Source organism: Telmatherina bonti (assembly GCF_933228915.1).
Source record: "Telmatherina bonti genome assembly, chromosome: 14".
NCBI lineage: Eukaryota > Metazoa > Chordata > Actinopteri > Atheriniformes > Telmatherinidae > Telmatherina > Telmatherina bonti.
The window spans coordinates 21,641,246-21,666,451 of NC_136612.1; the positions used below are offsets into that span (position 1 = coordinate 21,641,246).

Consider the following 25,206-nt stretch of genomic DNA (forward strand, 5'->3'; position numbering starts at 1 on the left):
ATGGCAAGAATCCATGTAGGCACAGCTACTGTACTCAATGACAAAAGAAAACAAGTCACTATGAACATAGTGTATTCAACCACCATCATCATCAGCTCATCGAGCAGGATTCAAATACACACAGAGTAACCCAAATGAAAGCAATTCCATCACACACACACACACACACACACACACACACACACACACACACACACACACACACACACACACACACACACACACACACACACACACACACACACACACACACAGGGGAGCACATTATAGAGCTTTTTGTTGGTAAATATTAATATTGGTGTAAACACATTTTGGGGACTCAAGGACCTGTTCAGGGCAGTTTCCTCTCGGTACATATGTTGGCTATTTGTGCGATGCCTGCGCCACGGAAACAAAGGCACTAAGACGTGACTGATCAAGGCTAGCTGGGCAGAGTCCCAGAGTAGGGAATTAAACATTAATAGCATTTTTGCTCATTTTTCATAGCACACTAAGGGCAGATGGGAATATATCCACAAATAGCACTGCAGTAGTAAATATATGATCCAACTTTACGTCAGAGAGTCGTTTTTGAGCTCCAGCAGTACGGTATCCAGCAATGAGACCAGCTGTTGAGGAGGTATTTTTGACAGTTAAATACAAGGGGCTGATTTGGATTAAAACGGTTTTTCTTTTTCCTATTTTGTGGACCGATGCTTTGAAGAGAGAAATCTTGGATGTGGGAAATTGGAGAAGCTTCTCCAACTCCAAGCAGCTTGTCCATGGAAGAAGAATAGCGTTTGGGGCTGGGATGCTTCCAATAAATAGCATATAGAAATCTTTACACAGCAATATGAGCATCACAATACAATGTAATGTACATGTATATGTGCATACATACTAGTAATGTGATAGCAAGTGCGCATGGGCAGATGCTGGCACAGGCAGGGGTCAGGGGGGGCTCTCAGTCTCAGTTTAAGCCACTGCCCTGCTTCTTCTACAAGTGGTCATTCACCTAAAGTCTGGAGTTTTCTCTACTGGAAAGGCTCGAATCCAGCAACTCGCAGTCCACGTTCGCTTCACTTCAGGGTAGCTGGTAACTTATAAGTCCAGTAATATTCATGTATTGTCCCATTTTCATTTCGTTTCCCATCTTTCATCTAGTCCACCTGGTGAAACTTCAGCTTTCCTTCAACATCATCTCAAGTCCAACAGTAAATTACTACCAGACTGAGGCATTGGTAAGAGAGTATTCCACAATGCTGGTGGGACAAAGTCATTCCATCCTCTCCACCTTCCCCAGGATCTTGCCATCGTACGTGGGCAGCAAGGAGCCGTCATCTGACACCTCCTCGAAAACTGCGCCGCACTCAAACTCGTCGCTGGCTTTCTTAAAGTAGTACCTACAGAGAGACACGAGATGTTAATAATCAGATTTTTTTTCTTCATATACAGCAATCGTTTAACCTTTTAGAAACACCAGGCCTCATTTCTGTTATCTGTACACCGTAAACATCCGGCCTGCTGAGCCTGCATACGGAGGTGGGGGAGACCTTGCTGCAGAGAAACACTGAAACAAGACTCTCTCCTTCTCTTCTTACTTCCTCTCTTCTTTTTGGCCCAACTAACGTTGGTCAATTAGACCTGCGTGCAAATGAGGGGGTCCTTTGACAAAGACAAAAATTTTGGGTGCCACCAAGTCTGCCTGTCATTACCGCCCGACTCCTACACACCCGCACACGTTGGAAGTCAGGGCTTTCGCTCACTCCCAACCCCTGGTTCATTATTACAGGACAAAGAAAAGAACAAAGTGGAGGAGGAGGAGGAGGAGGAGAGACCAAGGAGTACACCATGTCCTTCCTTACCCCAGTGGATGTCATAAGCTCTTGCTGAGAGCTACAGGAAGAGCAGCTGACGGACAGCTTTCTATGTTTGTGTGCTGAAGAGTAGAAACGTAAAAGGTGGGACTTTTCGTCAGCCATGACTTCACTGGGGCATAATGATGTAACCCCCCTTAAAGAAAAAAAAAAATCCTCATTTAAGAGGAAGCGAAAGCAGCAGGGGTGAGTTGGTTAGCAGGGTCTGGGAATCCACTCATCAACTATGTAATGGAAAAATGCTCCAGTTTGCTCCATGTGTGGGGTGACTGGAATGTTTGTAAGTGCCTTTTTTTTTCTCCTTGTAGATGACAAAGTTAAACATGCACCATTTACACAACCAGAGCTGTTCGGCTGTTTGTCGATTAGCACAAGGGTGGCCACTAGTAAAAAAAAAAAAAAAATAGCTCCGTTTAAAATACAGGAAGACTTTAACTACATAAGGCCTCTCAGGAGAACTGAGCGAGTTAGTGAATAAGACAAAGTAGGGAACCACGATTAAATAAGAGTGCAAGACTAACCTGATAACCATTTCCTCCTTCTCCATCTCAGGGGACCAAAAAAAAAGAAATAAAGAAAAATGTGGAGCCTTCTTACTTTTTTAAAAAAACAAAAAAAAAAAAGAAGAAGAAAAAGAAAAGATCTTCAAAGAACCATGGTGTTTTTTGCTGAGAGACAGAGACTGAGAGAGCCTGAATTTCCACTGGAACATGTTTTATGTGGCTAGACCCCCCCCCCCCGCCCACCCCTCCTCCTTTCTCCGTTTGCACTGAGTACTGTTCTTTGTTGAATCACTGCCATGTTGAAATGACCCAACTCCACATATTCTCTGGCTGCTATTAAAGCAGCATGCAGCCTGCAGTCCACCCCCCCCCCCCCAAAATAAAAGTGGATGGTATGACACAGGAAGTGATACAGCAAGCCAAACAGACAAAGAAGAGGAGTGTGTGTGTGTGTGTGTGTGTGTGTGTGTGTGTGGTGGTGATAGGGCAAAAGATATGGAGAACTGAGAACCCAGAGCTAAGTAGTTGCCACATTTTTTGATCTGAAAGCTGTTGTGCACATCTGGACAGGAAGATGTTTTCTGATTTTTTTTTTTTTGTTTGTTTTCCTTACAGGTTGATACCCGTAATTATTAACACAATGCTTGAGCTGTGCTTATCCCAAAGACCGTGGCAGTCTAAACAATAAATGTTTGATCTTTAAAGCATGCTGGATACAAGCAATCAAAGTAAAATCTCTCTTTGCAAACACACATGGAAGCTGGGCGGTGTAAGTCAGCGCCCTTGTAGCCGAGCAAAAGAGCAGATCTGGCGTTTAACAATCTGCCTTTCAAAAATATCCATAAAATGATTACAACATGTGTAAACACTGTGCGCATTCAATGCAAGCACATTCATGTGTGCACACATTCACACACACCAGAGTGAGGAGGAAAAGAAAAAAGGAAAAAGAAGGCCCTGATAGCATCAGTGAAGAATTTGCACGCTGGCCATTTGTGTGAGTCTTTGTTGGTTGAAATGAAAGGGGCTGGGGCTTCAAAGCCATGTGTATTAAGTGTGCTTTAGCATGGAAATCAATACCAGATGGGACCCAAATCGCTACAGTTCAGGCTCTCCCACTAACCCCTGCACCACCCTCCCTCATGTCCTTCTCTTTTCATTGCATGTACACAAAACCAGACGCTTGACACCAACTGTGCACACACTAAAGAAAAAAAAAATAGCCTCATACATGGAGACAACATTTAAGGTCTTCATGCATGTACAGTTTCACTGCAAAGAGTAACCTTTTGATTGCTAACGTTTTCAGAAGAAATGTCTAAAAGCTGCACCTTTCTTAGGTTAACACAGTAAACACATCTAGAGAGGGTTATGTTGTCCAGTTAAGTTTTTATTAAAAATATTTTATATAAACATCCTTCTACACACCTGTAGTTGCCCTTTTTGCGGAGCTGCTCTTTGAAGTGACCCAATGTGAGACTGTGGCTCTTCATGGTCCTTCGATAAGGAATCTCCTCTCCACAGAAGAAATATGTCACTACAGTCTCCCCACTGCACCCCACAAGGCTTCCCAAACCCTTCTTACACCTGTAAGGACACAAACAGGCAGAGAAAAGGTGTAAAAGAAGGCACAGATACTTGTTATACTTAATTATAAAAAGAAGAAATAAGAAGATGAAGCTTTTAAGATACTAGAATACCTTTAAACATAAGTGTACAGCTGACAGTTGCAGACTAGTGATGTAGCAACAGCTCCCTGTTAGCAGTCAGTGTGTGCTTGTTTGTTGTATGTGCATAAAGAAGGGGATGAGTGTTATCAATTTCCCTTCAGCTATGTCCAAGGCTTTGTAGGCTCACTTCAGAGGAGCTCTCTGTGCTAAGCTCTGCTCGCCCCAGCTGACTGTCAGGGCACTGACTGTTAGCCAATGAAAGATGATACATATACGAAGGTGATGCGTCAGTCAGGCGGTACAGTGACTACACAACCCACACTTGCAGCACAAATGCACAAGATTCATGCAAACAACAAGGAAGTGTGTGTGCAAAGTTTAAACTAAACTAGAATACACATGAGTGTGTGTGATGTATAAATTTTCAACAACTGCTCATCTGTCTAGTTAATGTGCAGTTTGCAGTGCAGGTGAAAAGCATGAAGAGTTAAAAGGGTCCAAGTACACTGGAAGTTGGACGTTATAGTTGAGAGGAGGATGAGGAGGAAGAGGAGCAGAAAGGAGGAGAAGAGAGGGAGGGCAGGACGCTAGAGGCATCGTACTCTTCTGATTGGAGACCGGGGCTAGTAACAAGACTGACGGGGCCAGCACTGGCAGGAGACAGAGGGACGGACCCCCCAGCCTGGACAGACGCTTGGTGGGTCTTCTCTCGCTGAAAACTGGATAATGAATGTCTGGGAAGAGATTGAAGAGAATATTCACTCTGATGATCGGGCAGCTAAAGCCAATTTAAGACCGCTGCATAAAACCACATGAGGAAGCACAACAGGTCCACTCTGGTTCTGTACCTTTGCTTAGTGGGTTTGGTGGACACTTCCTCCAGTCTGCGGCAAGCCTCTTCCAACTGGGCCAAAGTGTTAGGAGGGGGCAGCGGAGGCATAGCAGGGTCTTGAATGAACGGCTGAGCTGGCTGGTGGCTGCGCAAGTGGCCGCAACTTCCGCCACCACCCCACGTGTGTGTCTGAGTCGACGTACCTCCGAAAGACTTCTTGGTGCTTTGTGTACTGCAGGGGGAAAAAAAGTGCATCAGTGATCTGCGACGGCGCGACATACAAAGATTTTTTTTCTCCATTTAATGAATGCTTACCTGTGAGATTTGTGCCTGCCCTGTCGTTTACTCTCCAGGATCCACTGCAACACATTCTGGGTTGGGTCTGTTGTGTCACTGGGCAGCTGTAAAGGCCCGCAATCCTCCATATACCTCTCTGCTACCCCATCTTCAGCCCCTGAGCGACACACTCGTCTCGAGAGAGAGCTGGACCGCCTGACAGGAAGAGAAGTGGCATTGTTTGTTTTCATGTGTCTAACGTAACAAAACCAGGGAATAAGAAAGGCATGGGATCAAACGAGTCCCTGGCACTCACCCCATGTGACTGTCTGTTGAGATGGCCCCACAGATCTCTCTGCCCAGGCTGCGGCTGCGCTGGTAAGGCTGACAGGGTTGGCACTCACTGCTGCTGGAGCACACACCGTGTACTCTGAGAGCTGCTTCCCTTTCAATTTGCTCCTTAGACTTTGGACTGGCATGATGGTGGATGTAGTGGTGGATATGTTTTGTGCTCTGCCTGCTTATGAGGGTCCTGCTGGGGCCCAATGCCAGGGTTAGCGCCCCCTGATCAGCACTTGAAACAGGAGAGCTAGAGGACCCGTTCCTCACCAAGGCTTTGATTCCAAAGCCTGCGCAGGTGAACGGCCGGTGCTCCGGGGAGCTGGAGCGAGGAGAGTGCCGGATCACAGTGGGGGACTGGCAGCCGGGGGTTTTCAGGACTCGAGACAGGTGTTCATCCAGGATGGCCTGAGGATCCTCGTCAGAGGAGCCAGGGAGAAGGGTCAAGGGATGAGGGGAGAGCTGAGGGGCACTTCCAACAATCTCTGTGTCCTCTCTTTCCTCTTCCTGTTAAAAACAAGACATCCGAAACAAATCAGCTAATGAAAACAACGTTTATTACTAAATCAGCTCTCTCTTTCAAACTTATCATGCACAAACCTCCTGAATCTGCTGTAGTCGCTCCTCCAGAGAGCTGATGGTGTCCTGTTCCCTCTTCAGGTTTTCCAGGCGGGAGATCAGCTGGGCTGCAAACTCCTCAGGCTTCATTGGGACCATCTCCTTAGGAGGACGGTGAGTGCGCTTTGAAAGTAAAGAAATAATTAGAAGTTGCATCATAACATTGCAAACATCTATTTATATTGTCTCATCCGACTGAATTTATAAATTATTTCTCAACTGGCGGTTGTGATCATGGGTCCCTAACTAGCACCCAGGTCTACAAAGATGCGGCAGGGACTGGTGTACAGTCATGCTGGGCTAGGCCTCGGCTGGTTCCTTCTGTCATCATCACCGGGCCTCTTTAAAGTCAGCTCGCTTCAAAGGCTTCCTTGTCAAATATCAAACACTCAGTGGGAGTCGGGGGGTGGGAAGATAGGGTGGTGGAAGGAGGGATGAAGGAATAGATTGATGGGAAGCAGTGGCTTTACATCTAGGAATAAAAGCCACATATCAACAGGGGGTAGAAGAAAACTCCAGGGAGGAAAAGATGAGGGATATTAAAAAAAAAAAAAAAAAAAAAAAAAAAAAAAAAAAAAAAAGGAAAAAAAATGAGAGGAACAGAGATGCAAAGATGGTGTGCTCACTCCAGAAAATGAAGTAAAGAGAGATTTGAAAGAAAGAGATAAAGGTGCCAAAAAGGGAGTGTGAGATCAGAAAGGTTCAGGTAATTTATTCCCCAACCTTGTCACACACTGGGCACCTTCAAGTCACAGTATTGTGACAGTACGAGTATTTGTGCACACGCATCTTAAATTATTTGCATTTTTTTTGCGCTGAGGCCTTCTTGAATTTTCTTCCTCTTTTCCTCACTTCTTATATCTCTTTGTAGTCAGGATAAAGGGGAGGAAAAAGGGAGAAAAGGAGGGACTCTTTGTTGGTGCCTGGGGCTGGTGCACCATGGGAATGGCAGACATCGCCGAAAATCAGACGGAAACAAAAACAAGAATAAAAGCAAAAAACAAAACAAAAGCAGAAAGATCCAATCTGTGGATCTTCTGACACAAACAGCAGTCCTCTCTTACCGCATCATGATGGTAAAGTCAGGGTTAAGCCAAGTTTTTTTTTTTTTTTTTTTTTTAAATGCTGCTGTTATAACTGCTTCAGCAAGTTGAACCCCCCCCCCCCATCATACACAGATTTGGACCTCCTTTCCTGTTTTTCTCTCACCCTGAAGTTAGTTTCTCCTAAGCCTTCAGCTACCAACTCCCCTCTGACCTGCTGAGAGCTCACATGACATGCTCAGGCTCTTCCCTCAGATCATTCACTTTTAGAGGGGGATGGCTGAGCATTTGTGTGTGTGTGTGTGGAAGGGGGGTGCTTTGGCAGAAAAGGGGGCCAGCTCTGTTGGAAGTTGTCACTTCCCCGTGCATTTGCTCCATTCATCCTGTGGATCAAAGCGCTGGGAGTGCGTGCACGTGCGTGTGAATGTGAGCATCTTTGTGTTTTTGTTGAGGAACCAGGCTGATTTCAGAGCCCTCGGGATAAAGCGGCTGAGATCTTCCTCATCTCTCCCTGTTCTCCATATTTACAGCATCGGCGGGGAAGAAAAACCCCAGTGTGTTCCGAGCGCTGTGGCGATAAACAGCTTAGAGACCTCCCCGTCTCCCGCAGACTTCAAGGAACCCTAATGGGGGTGTAGGTGACACCAAAGGTAGGGAGGGGGGTTGTGTTTGTATGCCTGCTTGTGTGAGTGTGTGTGTGTGTGTGTGAATCTGAGTGGGAGGCTGGGTCTTTGACATTACCCTTCAGATCTTTGCTGGTGTTGTCGAATTGAGAATGCCAAATACAGTTTGCACTGTACTATTCATAGAAACCAAGAAACCCAGAACGCAGGGTGGTATGGAAATTACACTGTGGGACCCTGGCTCAAAAACATTTCATAGCATGTGTATGTGGAGTTATGCATGTCTGTGTTCCATGTGTGTTACTTACAGGAAAAGCAGGCAAAGACACTTGGCTGTTCATCCTCATGTTGCGCTGCATCTCTCTCTGTAGCTGTTTCTTGGAACCCAGTTTGTACGGAGGGATGCCATCTCTGGGGGGGCACACAGACAGATCACAAAAGTCAATTATCCAATCAGACACATCATTAAAGACCACACAGCCATTCAGGAAGAACCTTGTTAGCCAACCAGAGAGATCAAACAGACTGCAAGCGAGAGGAGATCTAATTTATTAATTCTCCAATACGTTTAGCTTTAAATCTTCCAGGCTTAAATCTAAAAACAAATGCGAGACTTGAGAGATGAATCACGCCAGCATTTCCGGTCTGTATGTATGTCGGGGCAGACCAGGCTTCGGGATTCTGAGAGAGGTGGTGGGAGGTTTTATTTGCCCTAGAAATGACACTCATTTTCAGCTCTGGCTCCAGCACGACACTGGGTAGCCTGCTGGCCGCTTCCTTTTAACGCCACACACACACTCACATACTGAAGTCACAGTATGCTCGCCTCTACAGCCTAGAAGTAATGCCAGCATTAGCATTCCCCTTCTGAATTTTATGTTAAGCTGAGGATACATTTATCATTAGCTTCTCATCATACCTATTAAAAGGAAGCGTTACTACAAGACAGCACACAAGAGTGTAGCTAACCTGGTTAAACTCTCTGTGAGGCTGAAAGATTAAATCAAACAACACACTGGCCGAAGCTTCAAACTGAACTGTAACTGTATAAAACCGTGTCTTTTCTCCCAATGCTAAACACAACTTTCCTGGTGACTTAGCCTAACAGAGGGGCACTTTTCCACTTTTGCTTTGAAATGCCACAGTCATGCGCACGAGCAACACCCCCACCCCACCACCACACTCCCAATCTTCATTTGGCAAGCGCTGCCGCAGCCAGCCTCTGATCTCCGCACATCAAAAGGCTGGTTTGTAAGATAAGGTAATGTTTGAAGTCTGCGCAGCTGCATTCCCCAGCGTCCAAGCAAATCCATAAATAAGATATAAGCAAAAAATCCCCCCCTTCACCACTCTCTTTCTCTTCCCAACCAACGACCTACTCCCCTGTTACACACCCCCACTTCCTTTTTTCACTTAGAGAAAAACTTTTTCTCTATCTGTAAATGAGATTCAAATGTTTATGGCCGTTTTGAACTGACCTACAGACAGGCAGATATTCTGATCAAGGCCAAAGTGAGCAGGAAATGAGGTGAGGAAGTCGTGTCCCTGCAGCCTGGAGCTTTGAAGCTGCGCTGGGCAAAGTACACCAGAACAGGACTATATGGCCCTCTGTCTCTTTGACTGTCAAAGAGATATGCAACTCCCTATTGTAAAAAAAAAAAAAGAAAAAAGAAAAGGCTACACAGCTGCCACATTTCTGTGCGGCCCAAGTTGCAGCGACCGTCAGCATATTAGCCTATAAGTATCATTAGCTTGGTAATAGTGGGCCCTGCTGTGTTACTGACATCATCCATGTGGGCTTTTCCATTTCTCAACAGAGTTGAGGTAAAGATTGGTTTGGACTATCATTCTTCTGCTTCTCATCCTAAAAACCAGATAGGTAGGGTTCTCCTGGCCTTGAGCCAGCTTCACTCAATGACAACACAGCACCCTGTCATTTGATGGACACATGATTACAACAAGTCATGCTTAACGACGGGGCCAGAAGCACGTACACAGATAAGCTGGAACCACATGAAGGCTGTGGCAGAACATGAGCCATTAGACAATTCCTTGATTAGAAAGCTCAAAGGCTAATGGACAAAACTGTCACACACATGATTATATTAGGTTATGAATGTGTCAACACTTGCAGCAGTGAAGTTTTAAGTTTTGTTTTCTTAAGAGTAGATGATCAAGATGAAGCTACACTATTTATTACATCTACAAAGTGTAAAACTTAAAAGAATATATAGAATGCATTTCCAATAGTCACTGGACAAAAAGCAAGGAAGCAACCTATTTTATAAATTGACTAGTTAAAACTAAAATTAATCATTTAAAAAATCATATTAAACGTGTCTTACATTTTTATGAAGTTTTGATTAAATACAAAAAATTCTATGTTCTTCAGTGCAAGTAAAAAAACATGTTTAATTATTATGTACCAAACTGTAACAAGACAAAAATGTGGGTTATTTTGATTAAACTGCACACTGTGTTTACACAGAATAGAGAGGTCTGAAAGAGAGAGTGGGAGAATGTGCAAATCAACACATTTTAGCAGGAAAATAAATCCGACATGAGTCTAAAACAATTCAGAGTGGACTCAGTTGTTGAAAAATAAATTCTGTGGTGACAACAAAGATTGCAGCACAGGATGGTTTTGAAAGCTGGTCAGAAGAAGATGAAGGCAAGGATCCATTTGAGGCCATGGGAGTTTATCTCACTATCAAATCAAAACTAAATTTAGCTTCTTCCTTAAGTTTTTACATTTTAAATGATTAATCGATGGGAGAAGTAACAAGTATATCAGTTAATATTTAAACAGCACAGATTTGTTGAAATCAAGCTTGCTCAACGTATCCTGGCTGCTCCAGTCGAGCGTTTAAGGACACACAATTCATCAATAAAGCAAACCAATCTTACAGTTTGGTTGCAGTTGCCAACATCCAGCTGAATGCAGGTATCAGTAATACACATTTTTGTAGATATTCACTTACACACTGCTATCAGTCACAGACATGGCATCGTCAGTCAAGGCATCACTGGAAACCTCGCTGTCATTGGTGCTGCTGACGGGGGCAAAGGAGCCTACATGGCAGGGGTTGAGTGGATCTCCTCTTTTGTATGATCTGTGAAGGTAACAACAACGACATCAGGTTAATTTGAATATTAAAACTTTAAAAAAAAATAAAGCAGAAAACATAATGGTGACATTATGTTTCAACTTGTTTTGGAGTTCATTTCACTGACATCTAAAATCTGTGATGTGGTGTTTTCTGTAACTATTTTAGGTTGTTTTAGGTAACTCTGATGGATACATGTAAGGCTAGTTTGGGTTCTGGCAAACTTCATCTGCACAGGGAAAAACTTTCTGAGAAGTCGCACATTTTCTCTTTCCATTCCCCTCATCCACACTCACTCTTTCCCCAGCATACATGTCTCACTGTGTTTGCATTCTTGCCACAGTGCAGGGGGAAAGAGGAGAGTAACACCCACCTCCACCCCAGCTAAAAAAAAAAAAAGTATATAGTAGAAGCATGAGAGTATGTCAGAGAAGGAAATAAAAGGGAGAGAAAGGGAAGGGGGAGACCCAGCATGACTAAAGATGCAGGCCCCCCCAATTCCAGACTGACCTTCAGAGGGGCTTGCAGAGAGTCAGGTATTTAACACAGCTGGCCTTGCATTCTTCCCTCCCTGCCTCTCTTTCACCCCCTCATTTACTACTAACCCCCCCCCTTTCATTAGATGCACCCTCCCTTCTCACTCCCCATCCTTCCTTTCCGCTCTCTTTCCCCTCACTTTCGCTCCAAAAGCATGCCTCGTACTCCCCATCCCTGAGTTTTCAAAAGGAAAAAAAGATAAAAGTAGAGAAGGGGGGGGGGGGGGGGGGGGGGGGGGGGGGGGGGGGCAGCAAAGGAGGGAATCAGAGGAGAATTGACGCAAACAAGAAGAGAGGAAAGAGGAGAGTGAGAAGGAGGGGAGGAGATGGTGGTGGGGTGTTGATTCTGTACTGTAGCTGCTGCCGTTCAGGGTTTGTTTTCCCTTTTAAGAGAACATGAGATGAGGTGAATAGAGGCATGAGGAAAAGGAAGAAATGGGTTCCACATGTTCTAAATGTGTTTGGTGACAATAAAAAGAGGAAGAAAGAGACGTGTGTATGTGAAAAGGGGGCTGTTCTGCAGGTTTGGCTACAAACACTCCAGCCGAGCTGTCAATCCATGCCAATATAGTTTTACTCAATCCCCTCAGGGTTATCTATCTCCACCTGATGATGTCCTTTAGTTTGGCATACTATATTATATGTGTATTATATATATATATGTATATATATATATATATATATATATATATATATATATATATATATATATATATATATATATACATACACATACATACATATATATACACATACATACATACATACATATACACACACAAAAACAAACATGTGATTAACAGCAGCTTTAACTTAGATTTAAACAGGGGAGGCAGGAAAAGCAAGAACAGGCATTTAAACTCAGCTGCAGAACGACTTCAAAGTGCAATCTATGGATCTGCAAAAGATTTATATCTGCGCTTGACAGTATGGTACAGGAGGAGGCATAGCACAGCAATGTCATCATCTATTATTTGCTGGCTGGGGCCAGAGCCAGCCATGCTCTGTGAACTTTTCCTCTGGAAGACGATCCTTCATTCTGCGGAACTATTTCAAAGCCCCGGAAATCCAGGCGAGCGCCAGCAGAGGGCTGCTTGTGGAGACGGTGAGAGGGGAGAGAGAGGCCAGAGTCGAGGGAGTGGAGGACAGGCAGAGTTTTCTGCAAACTCTGAAGAAAAAACATGTGTTGCACCGACGCATTTTAACTGAGCTACCCCCAAAAGAATTGGTTTTGGGTTTTATCCACCCCCCCCCCCACCAAAATGAGAAGAAAATAAAAACGCGTTGCAGACATACCTGTATCCCCTGTCCATCACCTCCACAGCTCTCACTGGCAAGGGGGCCCTCTGCCCCTTGGCCGCCAGTCCAACCAGTGCTTTGGCTTTGAAATCACAACTCCACTCCTCCTCTTCATTGAGCGTGGGCAGGTATCCACAAACAACTTTCAGGTTGCCCAAAGCACTCGAGTTAACGTGACTCGGGTTTTCTCCGCCAGTCCTCACGTACTCGAGATAAATGTCAGAGGTCAAAAACATCTGGTAGGCGTTCTCCTCCATGTTGCTTTGGATCTCCGTCTGCGCCTGGTCGAACATGGCAGAGTCAATGTGCTGCTTCTTGATATTATCCCGGATGAAGGTTTTAGTGGCGGGCTTCAGCTGTTTGGCAACAATGCTGTTGTTTTCGATGTAGCGCTTGTAAATAGCTTTGGCGACTCTCTGCGTTTTAGAATCCTTTAAGTCCATCTGCCTGAAGCCGTTGCAGGCGAACCAAAAGTCCAAAGTGTCGACGCATTTCTCTCGGTCCAGGAACAACCTAAAAAGAAGAGCACCGTCCTGGTCCCCGAGGAGAGAGTGCAAAGACTTTGTCCACCGGGAAAGCGGTGAATCCGGGGAGGCACTCCCCTCTGGCTCCCCAAGACCATCCTCGTTCCTTCTGGCCGAGGAACCCGGAGAATCGAGCAGAACTGATTTGGGGGGTTCCAGGGGTCTCATCATTGCGGATTTGCCGGGGTAGCAGGGCGCGTCGCCCTCCTCCCCAGGCACCGGGGGTCTAGGGGCATCTTCGCGGAAACTACTGCCGATATGGTCCATAAGCACCCGGCTCATGGCTCTGAAGGCAGAAGGAGAAAGTCTGTGTGCTGATCGCCTCCTCCGAGCTTCTACTGTAATCTCCTCACTCTCTTATGTCAGCGGGGGGGTGGGGGGGGGGGCTTCTCTCGGGCTGCCCGTCTTCTTTCTGAAACACAAAGTATTGATCTAATCAAAACCAGATCCGCCCCGACTTCAAAGGGGTAGAAACGCAGTTAAAGCCTTTTCAGACCCTCAATGAATTTTACAGAAACAGAAGAGTGAAAACTGGGAGAAAACGATGCAGCAGCATTACATAAACAGGACTTCTTTATACCTCACCCTGGAATGAGATTTCTGCTGTTCGGACACAAATTAGAGGAGTGTGTAGTGATTTCACACACTAAAAAAAAAAAAAAAAAAAAAAGCCACCTGAGAGATGCATCCACATCATTTCTGTAACACCACCAAAAGGTAGAAATTACACGCGGGGGTTAAGATCTGAACCGCATTTATGGCACATTTATCCTTCAAATCGGCAGAACATTGCGCACGGACACGGCTTCCGGATGCATCACGTCTGATTTCAGGGCTAGAGAGTCAAGCTGCCTTGCTGAAGAACAGCTACGAGCACATGTCTCTTTGCCAGACACTTTAAAAAAAAAAGTGGTCATTTCTAGGACTCAACATCTTCTCGCGACCAACTAAAATCGAGCCTCGAGTTAGCTACCTGTAGGACATCGATGCGGGATAAACTCCAAGAGATGAGAAAACGTGACCAACATTGTGAATGGAGCAGACTGGCTGCTGCTTGTGGTGTGTGTTGCTCCACTGCTAAACACACTCAGCTGTAATCAAAGCAGTTTGTTACAGATGACCAATGCAACAGTGGATCCGCGTTTTAAGACAACAGGCTGCTGTGCAACTTCACACATTTCACTTTTTAACCACCAACACACGGTTACTGTGCTTTAGTGTTGAACACAGGAGCGTAAAACAGCTAAAAATCGTACTTTTTGGAGAAAACAACCCACATTGCAACTCAAAGTTAACATTAACAGCGAGTCTGAAGATTTATTCAGTGCAGCATTAAAGGCGGAAAGCGTCCAGTCTCAAGTACCACAGCCTCGGATCTTGTGGGGGAGGAATGTCTCAACTAGAACGGAGTACTTCTCAGCTTCTTTAACTTTAAAATTAGCCTTATTTCAAAGACGTTCATAAAAAATAAAAAAATAAAATAGCTGAACGACTCAGACGACAAAGTCTACTTTTCAATCTTAAAACGCAAGAAAAACGCACAATTTCCCCCAGAACATTACTTCAAAGGCGAGTCGACAGCACATCAAAGAGAACTCCAATGGGGGCCAGTTTGAGGAGGTACGCGCTCGTGTAACTTACCATCGATCCACGAGTTCGCTCAAGTTAAACTCCGGGTTTGTATCCACAAGAAGCGTATATAATCCACATTTCTGGTCCCCACAACGTGTCCAAATACAGTCCGTTCGGGTTTGCAAGGAAAAACTGCTCTCGAAACGAAAAAAAATATCGCTTTTTTCCCTCCTCCTTTCCTCCTCCCCGTGCTTTCAGGCTGCCATGCCGTACGGTAGGTCTGTCCTATAGGCGACTCCAACACCAACTGAACCGAGAGGCTGGAGCTGCATACTTCAAAGTGAGGAACCGACTGCCAGGTCCCGACAGCTGCATAAAAAACAATTGCTGCTTTTTTTCTCCAAAAAAAAAGGGAAACAACTGGATAAGATTCTAGTATAAAAAGCAGTCAATCGAAACTATGCGTATATTCGAGCCTGCTTGCTTTTTTTTCTGATCTGTGAACGTTTTACTGCGTTTTGTCAGTCTTTTCCCAGATGACGAAGTTGCATGTAAAGTGCGAGGACCTTATCAAAGACAGGCGATCTTGAGCCAACTCCCTGAGGGTTTGGAGCGTCAGAAGTAACTGATCTGCCGCCCCAACAGCATTATCGTTACAATCCCTCTGTTGCCACACACACTTTAAAGACGTAGAGCTCGTTTCTCTTTAGCCTGCATTTTCCCCCCAAGCTTAACCCAGTGTGTATACAGTAACACAGCTCAGTGTTATTCAGTGTAACAGTTTGAGATTTTGGCCATATAACAAGAAGATAGCCTTGCAGAATGATCATTCTTTAATTTTTAATCCCATTGTGATCCACTTTTGGAAGAAGCAGACCACAGATGTCTCCTTGGTTCAGGGCTAAAAGGCATGATGATGAACAAAACATTTTTTGTACATCAGACTTGAAACATACCTTGTGATTATAATAGAGGATAATCACTCTACATCTCAGCTTTAGTTCAGCCTGTACTACATGTGGGAAGTGCTGATCTCACTCCACAGCTCCTACCAGTGGTAACATGTGCACATGCACATACAGCAGACAAAAACACGCTCACTGTCCAAATGTCTACAGAGGAATTCAGCCCAAGAATGACCACTTCTTGCACCTCTGCTTTGTGCATACACCCCAATTGCAACAGACAATGAGACAAAATATGGGGAAAAACCTTCCCACATATCAAATATGCCTCCCATTCACAGTTTGGATGTGGAGAAAAGCAGATATTTTGGATGCTTCTATTAATCATACAAGGCTGACTACAGTAAACAGTTATAATGGTGTTCATTGAGCAGAATCAATAGTGTTTTGAAGGGGTCCTTAGTAATCAATAGAGGAACCACATAGTACCCTTTGTGCAAAATGAGTGGCTATATTCTTGAAGGAGAGACTGTAGGTGTCTGTGTGTCCTTTTACTCTCAGTTGTCATGGGGCCAAAAAAGAAAAAACTGTAAAAACAAAAAAAAAAACAACAAAAAAAAAACAGAAAAGCAAATACTCTGATGAGCCTGTTTGTCAAAGGTACAGTGAAAGTGTTTCCCTAGATGCCTTGCTTACCATCAAGGTTGAGAAGAGAGAAAATTGCTAGAAAAGGCCACAATGATGAAAATCATTCAAAGACAACTTTATCACCTACAAATTCTGTGCACACACATCCTAAAAAAACAACAAAATAAAATCCCAATATTAAACTCAGAATGCGAAAATATGTAAAAGATAAAAAAAAACAAAAACAAAAAAAAACAAAACTAGACACACTCAAAGTGCTGACCTCTGCCAAGCCACTTTTTATCATGAGAAGCTCTGATGGAAAAATGATCTCCCCATAGTAAAGACTCCTTGGAAAAATTTGTGGATCCAGGAAGTGATATGGATCAACCCCAGATTCTAGTCATGTGTTCCTTATTCCTTTCCTGAAAATTTAATCTAAACATGTCCATAAGTTTTTTAGTTATGCTACTGACAGAAAGACAGACAGACAAACCAACTAACACCACTAAATATGTGCTAAATCTGCCTTGGAAGAGGGAAAAAAAAAATGACGAGGATTGGAACACCAGGTACCCCGGCATGTCTCTGAGGGTATGTGGAAACTTTGCAGAGAAGGTTATTGGAATAGAGACAAAAAATAAAAAACCAACCGCACTTTGAATAAAATAAAAACAAGACTCTACTACACCTGGACACAATCTGTTGAAGGTGAATGAAAACTAGCAAGCAATGAATCAGATGCTGAAACGGCCCCAGTTAATCTTTACATTCTGAAAAATGAGAGACATCTGGAACGTCTTAAAGAAATAACTGAACTCTTATGACAAATGAAAGCATTGATAAATCAGAATGTGGTTGATCTGACCTGGCTGTGAGGATATTCTCATAAAAGACAAAAAAAGATGAATTCCCTTCTGTATATCTGGAACTATGGCAGAGTCAAGGCATCGATGAGTAAGACATAAAACTAATCTGCATGTACACTTATGTCCTAAAAGCAATCTGCAGAGGTGAGGGTTCTCTGTAGGTACACAGGTCATCTGGTTAATACTCAGAGGGCTCCCTTGACAGTGTCAGTCTTTGTTAACTTTGGAGGGCTCAGGCTGACCTCTGACAGTAAACACACCAGGGTGGAAACCATCTCCATGGCAATAGTGTGGACCCCTGCATATACCTGGGGCCAGTTGGGCCCTCATGTCCTGCCTTGTCAACCCCCTCTATGGTTCATGGGAGGTCCCCATAGATCAGGTCCTCCTGCTGCCTCTCAGGAGCTGACCTTAGGTCTGTGACTGGCCTGAGACCAGAGGTGTCCTTGGTGCCTGGCCCTGTAAAAAAAAAACCTTTGAAAGGGGGCTTAGAGGGGAGAGGGTATGGGATGTAATTGTCTTTCTTTATGGGGATATATTATTACAGGGACCGGTCAAACTCTGACTACAAAGGGCGGTATAAATAGAGACAAGAGGGGACATGTAAATCGCTACCTAGTCTAATCAGTTCTTTGTCTCAGTGGGCATTAAAGATCACCAAAACTTGGCTTTCGATCTCGTCTAAAGTCAAATTTGATTCAAAAGAAATCTTCTAAAAACTGTAGAAGGCTGGAGAGATTTTTACAACTGTGTTCTCCAGAGTAGTCGTAGCCTGCTGTAACTGCTACTGACCACCTCAGTTGCAACCATAAACACTCAGAGAGAGTGTGTATACGTATGTACGTGTGTGTGTGTGTCCACTGGGCCGACCTCTCTGTGCCGCAACTCTGTGATCAGTAACTCCTCTCAATTACAGTATTGTGCGCTGTTCCTTTCGGCTTGGGGTTAAACTCTTTGCAGACCCCTTTGAAGTACTCATCCCTTTATCTCAAGCCAGAGCCAAGAATTTTGGGGGAGGACAATGGAAAATGAAACCAAGAGGGAAGCTTATGGCAATTATCAACCAGGGCCATGAGGAGGAAGTCAGCTTGCATAGAGAGAAGATAAAGAGAGTAGGAGACTGCCAGTGTAGGACAGGGGGTTACTGTTTCAAGTTTGTTTGGTGTGTACACACCGCAGGCGACAATCAACTGCCGACAGAGAGGAAATGGAGGCCACCTCTTCAAAGTAGGTGACAACAGGGGGACAATGGCCTCTGAAGGGAGCAAAAACCTGATGAGAGGAGCTGCAGTAGTGGTGCTGACGGTGCACGGGGTCAACATAAGTGAGGACCAAGAGGTGGCATGAAGAGTATGGGAGGAGAAGGATGGAGGAGAAGAGAAGAAGTGCTGTTGTCAGCAGAATCAAATGGCATGCAGCGAGCTGGGGAAGATACAATTAAAGTGTGGAGTTAAGACAGGCTTTGAAGTTGGACATGGTGCGTAATACCCTTAAAAGTTAAGGAAGGGCAACAATTTGCAAGTATGTTATGGGGCTGTTTTGAAAGAGGAAGAAGAGGTGGGGGCAAAGCAAGTGGTGGTGAGGATTGTTTTTGAAAGGGTTCAGTTTGAGGGGAATGAAGCTGGATTTCAAGCACCAATTGGCCCCAGAAGGATGGTTTTTTTTTGTTTTGTTTTTTTTAAAGAAAAATAATAAATTATTATATATTTTTTTATTTTTCTTTGCTAAACAGAGAGAGTGGGAGTCTGTGGCTACCTGGGAATTTTGATAATGAGGATGAGTGTGTGAGAGATGGAAGAATGGAGAGATAAATGTGTCAGGGAGAACATAATAGGAAGCAAAACAGGTGAAGAGAGTAGACTATGAATGAGACATGAAACAGGAAGGGAATTGGTAGGCAAGGAAGGCACAGAAGGAATAAAAGACAGTAAGAGAAGAGGGTGGTGGTGGTGGTGGGGGGGGGGTGTTGAAGGTTATTTATTGGTTTTTTCCCCTCATTTTAATCCCATTTTGCGCTTGACTTTTAAGTCTACCAATGTATAGAAACAATGTCAGATGCACTGTCTAATCCCGTTTGGGCCATGAAGCTCACTCTACACTGACAGTAATGACTTTTATTTCCTCTGCTGCTCATACTGAAGCACCATGCAGACACTTGACATGCTGGACGCCCCAGTCCTGCCATGCTTGACAGGACAGCGATCCATCTGAATCAGTATTAACCTGAACCCTCGACTCCTTCACTCATCCTTAATCTGTCACTTAAACCCTATCTCCCCTCCTTCCTGACTTGTGAGTGCAGGGTTTCCCCACTAGTAAGGTGATTAACTTACTTAACTTGCTCGTCCATTCATCAGATGCCAGATTTTATCTCTTCCCTTCTTTCCTGTTGCTTCATTAAAGGGGTGTGGCATAGGGACGGCACCATGGCAACAGAGGCATGCTCTGAAGACGACAGGCGACTTAACCAGAAGATTTAGAGGAGATCATTGGACTGAGAAAAGGTCCATACAGAGAAATCTGAAAATGAGATGGCAAAAAATGTAAGCTACAAGAAGCAGAAGTTTTACACTTTTTCTATTTTCTTTCTTTCTCCATTGACCAATGAGGACACAAGTGCCATGTCCGAAGTAGCAGCTAGATCATTTCACACCAAATGACATGAAACTGACGTAAAAGCATTGGCATAAAGGGGCTTAGGGGGCTGTAACTAGGAGGTTGAGATGGTTTTAAAACGATGAAACAGGAATAGAATGGAATGTACATTTTTTAGTCCTTGTTTACAAAGAATATGAAGACAACATACCAACGCAGCCAGCAGCATGTTGCAAAAATGTGGGACAGGCCTATGATAAGATAAGACAATTTGGGTAAAAAGGGAATTTACTAGTTTTTGAATAAAAATATGCGTGTATATCGTTCAACAATAAGATTGAGAGATCATGATTAACAATGCGTATACAAGTTTTAGGGCAACAAATATCACTATCCACAGATTGCCCTTTTTAATGGAGGGTCTTGCTCATGTTATCAAGACGATAACAGCTTTACTGCATAGGAGTGTTGTGCCAGTAGTTTAAACTTGTCACTCACTGAAACTATTCTGCGCACAACAAAACAGAAAATATGAAGGGAGAGCATAAAGTTCAAAGCTAAAGCCACACTTCTAATAAACACTTCAAATTAAGGAGCCTATTACAGCAGTAAAGATGCCATCATTTAAAATTGTATACATTAGATTAAAATGTGAAAAAAGTGCCTATGTGTGCATTTTAAATCTCAAACATACAAGTTAGACAAGTAAAAAAATAAACACAAAGAAATGATACAGTGTGGGAGTCAGAAACATCAGCGATGCAAGAAGTGTGTGGATGTGTGTCAGGTTTTCTGTGGAGGTGTATGATCAAAATAAGGTGATAGAGATGGATAGATAGGAGAGACGGAGTGAGGCCACAGAGGAACTTTTTCCTTCTAGGGAGGTACAGGTGAGCCACATCAGCAGCAAAAGCTCTGGATGCATTTTCAACTTTATGCTCATTAGTCGATGTCAGCATTGCAAGACATATCCAGGCTACCCAGACAGAGACAGAGGCCAAGCGATACTGACAAACCTCCCACACTGTCTTGCACACCTCTGTCCCTCCGCTCAGCCCACACCATCAGATGGTAGATTCTCACAATAATGAAGAAAACCACAGGCTGCTGTTCCCTCTTCAGCAAGTCTGTATAGCCTCTAACCCACTTGTTCTCAGATCACACAGCTGCATATCTTTTTCACAGTCCCTGTTGCACTTGAGTGACAGGACTGGGAAAAGTCAAGAAAAAAACCCCCAGAAAACTCTTCCATAAATACCACGTCAACAAAGGCAGAATGAAACATGCTCGGAGAAAGACGAGAACGGAGAAAACGTGAGGGAAAGTAGGAAGAAACGGCATAGATGAAACACAGGGAGGGTGTAGTGTGTGTGTGTGAAGTGTTGGCGATAAACAGGTTTATTTATGCAAGCAGTGTAATGCAGCCAAGCACCAGCCTCCTAGGGTCTGACTCAGAATACAGCTCTATAAAAAGATCCAGTGGCACGCATGCTCACGCAGATGATGACTTTGTCAATCACACGCTGATGTAGTCAATCCCAGAGGCCTGTCACAAGAGTGAACACATAGCACGTCACATGTGTGTAAACTTTGCAAGAGGTGGCGAATGCCCACAAATCACTGTGCTGAAAGTAGAGCGAGTCCTGAAATTTATGCCCTCAAATAATCTCTCTGATGTACTACGTGAATGAAATACATGAAACTCTAGTTTTAAGGTTCCTCTCTGCAGAGAAGCAGCGTTGAAAGACAAAATGAAAGACATTTCTGATTCAGTCATGTAGCAAGTTTTTTTTTTTTTTTTTTTTTTTTTAGATAAAGTGTGCAGCAGATTTGAAATCTTCCTGCATTCAAGAAAAAACCCCCACCCAACATCACGACCTCAAGCAAGTGCACGAAAATTACCCACATTTCGATTGCGCAACCATGGCACGGCAGCTGTGAGCGCTTGCATGAAGTGAGAAAATGGTGGATGAGTGGAAACCTTAGGAGCTCCATGACCGCCCTTTACTGTTGTCACACAACAGTCCACTGTCTGATGTGGAGATAACTGAGAGGAAGCAAAGGCTTTGATCCTTAATGGGGCCATGTCGGCTCTGTGGAAATGACATTCATAGCTTGTATTTACACAAGCACAATTATAGAGGTAATTTTTGGCGGTAGACAATCAATTAGGCCGAAACTATGCCAGAGTAATAACGCAGATAAAAGAGGAGGTTATGAGCAGAGCCTGTTTGGGTGTCAATGAGCGAAACAGGAGTCTGCTGTAAAAGCAAAAGAAGACACTTAAAACTCCAGTATCAGTAGCTGTCCACATTAATGGCTCAGTAGACATCAGGCAAACGGTTTTCTTATTATCTGTAACGATGTAGGAGGGACCAGTTTCGCACCAGGACTCTTACAGCAATGCTGTTGTAATAAATGCAGGATGTTATCTGTCTTGCTGAAATAAGCAAGACCTTTTCTGAGGAAGCTGCCAAATGGATCACAGCGTATGTTTCCGCTACAGCTGTTTGTTTCATTTAGGATTAATGGTGACTTAATTTGGTGACTTCCATTACCCATCACGGACACTGGTTTTTAAACCATGCTCTGATAACAATGGTGGTCTTTGCTGCAGATTCGTGCACCGGTTTGGTCTTCTGTGGTTGTTTTAAAGTTGCTAACAAAGTTGGACCGGACTGGATCAAATGGTACGTTTTTAAAATTGCACTTTGGGTCATCTCTGGCTGCTATCTAAAAAAACAAAGAAAAAACAGCTTATCATTTGTAGCTATATTTGTTAAATCAGACAGCTTTCTGTCTGGTATAGGTTTAGGATCTTGTTTTTGCGTTTTTTTAAGCAATGAACTGTGTTCCTCCTCAAAGGGACTTTTTGAGCCAATGCAGATATATACAACATAAACATGTCCGTTTCTGATGCAGTGCTGCCAGAGGGCCCAAAGACCACAGTCATTCGATCATTTTTATCCTTATCCCCGATGTACAGAGATTCCTCTGGAGGCTCTGAATCTCTTACTGATCTTACATACTTCAGATAAGGACATCCCTAATTTCTTTTCAATTCTGCAGTGATATATTATCATTATGAATACTCTGATATTTTCTCATTTATAATTAGAAATATTACTTTAGGCTCAGATGCAGAGAAAACCTTCTCTTGACAGTCATCTGACTGACCTATTGCTTGTTCATGACGTTGTCATTTTTATATTCCTATAACTGATTTTTTTGTTATCCTAGTTTTGGGACATGATTTATTTTTCTCTGGCGATATAGTTCTGTGTCGCAATAAATAAGAATTTTGAACAGCGACCGATGACATATTCATTATTAAATTTTGATTGGCTGTTGAACTGAGATTACTATACCACCAGAAAAGTAGATCAGAAACCAGTGGACCTCAGAGCAACACAGTCTTTGAACCTACACTAATTTCAGTTTGTTTCACAGAAGAGTCTGTTTTTTTCTTTTAAATAGTATTTTTATTTTTTACCCTTCAATGTAAAAAGAAGAATCAGTTTGAAGAATTTTGCTGGCTGATTTGCAGATGTTAAGTGTGAAGAACCTTGAGGCCCAAAGTTAGTCAGCCTTGCTGCACCAATACATGAAATATTTCCAGTTAAACACTTATGAAATGTTTACCAGGTTATAATTCAGCATTAGAAAGTTTTCTAGTCTTTTTTCAGAACCACAGGTTGTTAAAGCAATTATTTTTGATAAAGTAACTTCTGAGCTTCAGCATCTATGTTTAATTTACATCTATTTTTTTAAAGCATTGACTTCTGTTTATATCCACAGGATCATTACTTTTTTGCAGTCAAGTTTATCTTTGATTTGCATAGAAAAAGGTGCAAGTTGTTCTAACATTCTTTTTATATTTTTCATGTTATCCCTGCATATTGCAAATAAAAAATAATACAAATATCATAAAAGATGTAGGAAGAATCTGATTCTATAAGTTAGATGTGCTTTTAAAGCCAAAACACAGTATAATAAAACACAGGGTTATCGGTGAGTGTACTTTGAGAATCAAACTATCAATGGCTTGAAAAGTGAAATCATGGCAAGAGATGGTAGCAGTAGTGAGGCAATGCTTGTTGTTGCCAGCTACCTTTGTTGTTCTGGACGTGTCTGCGCTGCCAGGTGCTGATGTGGGCATAGCTGCATCGCTGTCTGTATGCGCTCTATCCAACATAAAAAACTCTTCAAACCCTAAAATAGCACATGGAAATTAAACTTTTGTGGGATTCCAGCATCCGTTAAACAAATAGCATAAAAAATGCAGCATGTTTCTATGTAGGTAACTAGTTAGTTTCCTCAAACACTGCATTCATGACATCTGATGATACAGTGGGTGTGCTGCGTGAAGTTCCCAGATGAGAGTTCATGTTTAGACTGGAAATGAAGATGACCATTAACCCAATTTAAGGAAATACTGCAGAGATGGAAAAAATGATGTTAAACCTGCAACAGAACTGCACCCACTATTCAGATCTTTTGGATCAACTATTGAAACGTGTTGCAGAGACCAGTTCAACCAAAGCACACAAGATTATCACAGATTAACATTACAATATTACATAATTGCAGATATCTATCCATCCATTTTCTGCTGCCTATCCAGGGTCGGGTCGCCGGGGCAGCAGCCTAAACAGGGAAGTCCAGACTTCATTCTCCCCAGCCAGATTTGCCAACTCATCAGGAGAGATCCCAGGGCGTTCCCAGGCCAGCTGAGAGATAGAATCCCTCCAGCATGTCCGGAGTCTTCCCCAGGGTCTTCTCCAACAGGGACGAGCCTGGAACACCTCACCATTGAGGCGTCCAGGAGGTATTTCATCCAGATGTGTGAGCTACCTCATTTGGCTCCTCTCGATGCGGAGGAGCAGCGGCTCTACTCTGAGCCCCTCCTGGATGACCGAGCTCCTCACCCTATCTCTAAGGGAGAGCCCGGCCATCCTGTGGAGGAAGCTCATTTCAGCTACCTGCATTTGCAATCACGTTTTTTAGTCACTATCCACAGCTCATGACCATGGGCAGACATGCTGCATCCAAAATAAAAACCTCACATATATGTTCTTAAATGTACACAAATAAAAATGTGCATTGGATGCTCTGTTGCAATAGTCATCAATCCTGTGCACCTCTTCCAGAAACAACACACTCTACAAAGGATTTGTGTTGAATGGCTAAATTCCTGGTCCACAGATGTTTGTCTGACCATCCTCTCCTCTCTCCTTTTCTCTCCGCCGCCTTCTTTTCGGTTTTCCTTTGCCTGGGCAGCAGAAATCAGCACATCAAATAAATACAGAGAAAGGAATTCTGTTTCGTTTGGAGATAGCAGAACGGGTCATGGAGCACGTGAAGTGCAAGCGTAAAAAAAAAGAATGCAATTCCAATGCAAATAAGTGAGGA

At 43.5% G+C, this 25,206-nt stretch overlaps 1 protein-coding gene across 1 annotated transcript; it reads right to left on the minus strand.

Moving 5' to 3' along the window:
- Positions 1 to 543: 543 nt before the first annotated feature.
- Positions 544 to 21,902, minus strand: axin2 (axin 2 (conductin, axil); the record flags this gene model as incomplete). Its single annotated transcript, XM_079252362.1, is given in 17 exon segments — positions 544 to 1,382; positions 3,788 to 3,946; positions 4,632 to 4,763; positions 4,878 to 5,093; positions 5,177 to 5,353; positions 5,454 to 5,983; positions 6,077 to 6,217; positions 8,069 to 8,171; positions 10,742 to 10,873; positions 12,700 to 13,583; positions 13,587 to 13,638; positions 17,508 to 17,557; positions 17,561 to 17,589; positions 17,592 to 17,610; positions 17,614 to 17,658; positions 21,776 to 21,790; positions 21,792 to 21,902. Coding segments are annotated over 17 exon segments (2,922 nt in total). The 3' UTR covers positions 544 to 1,255.
- Positions 21,903 to 25,206: the final 3,304 nt, after the last annotated feature.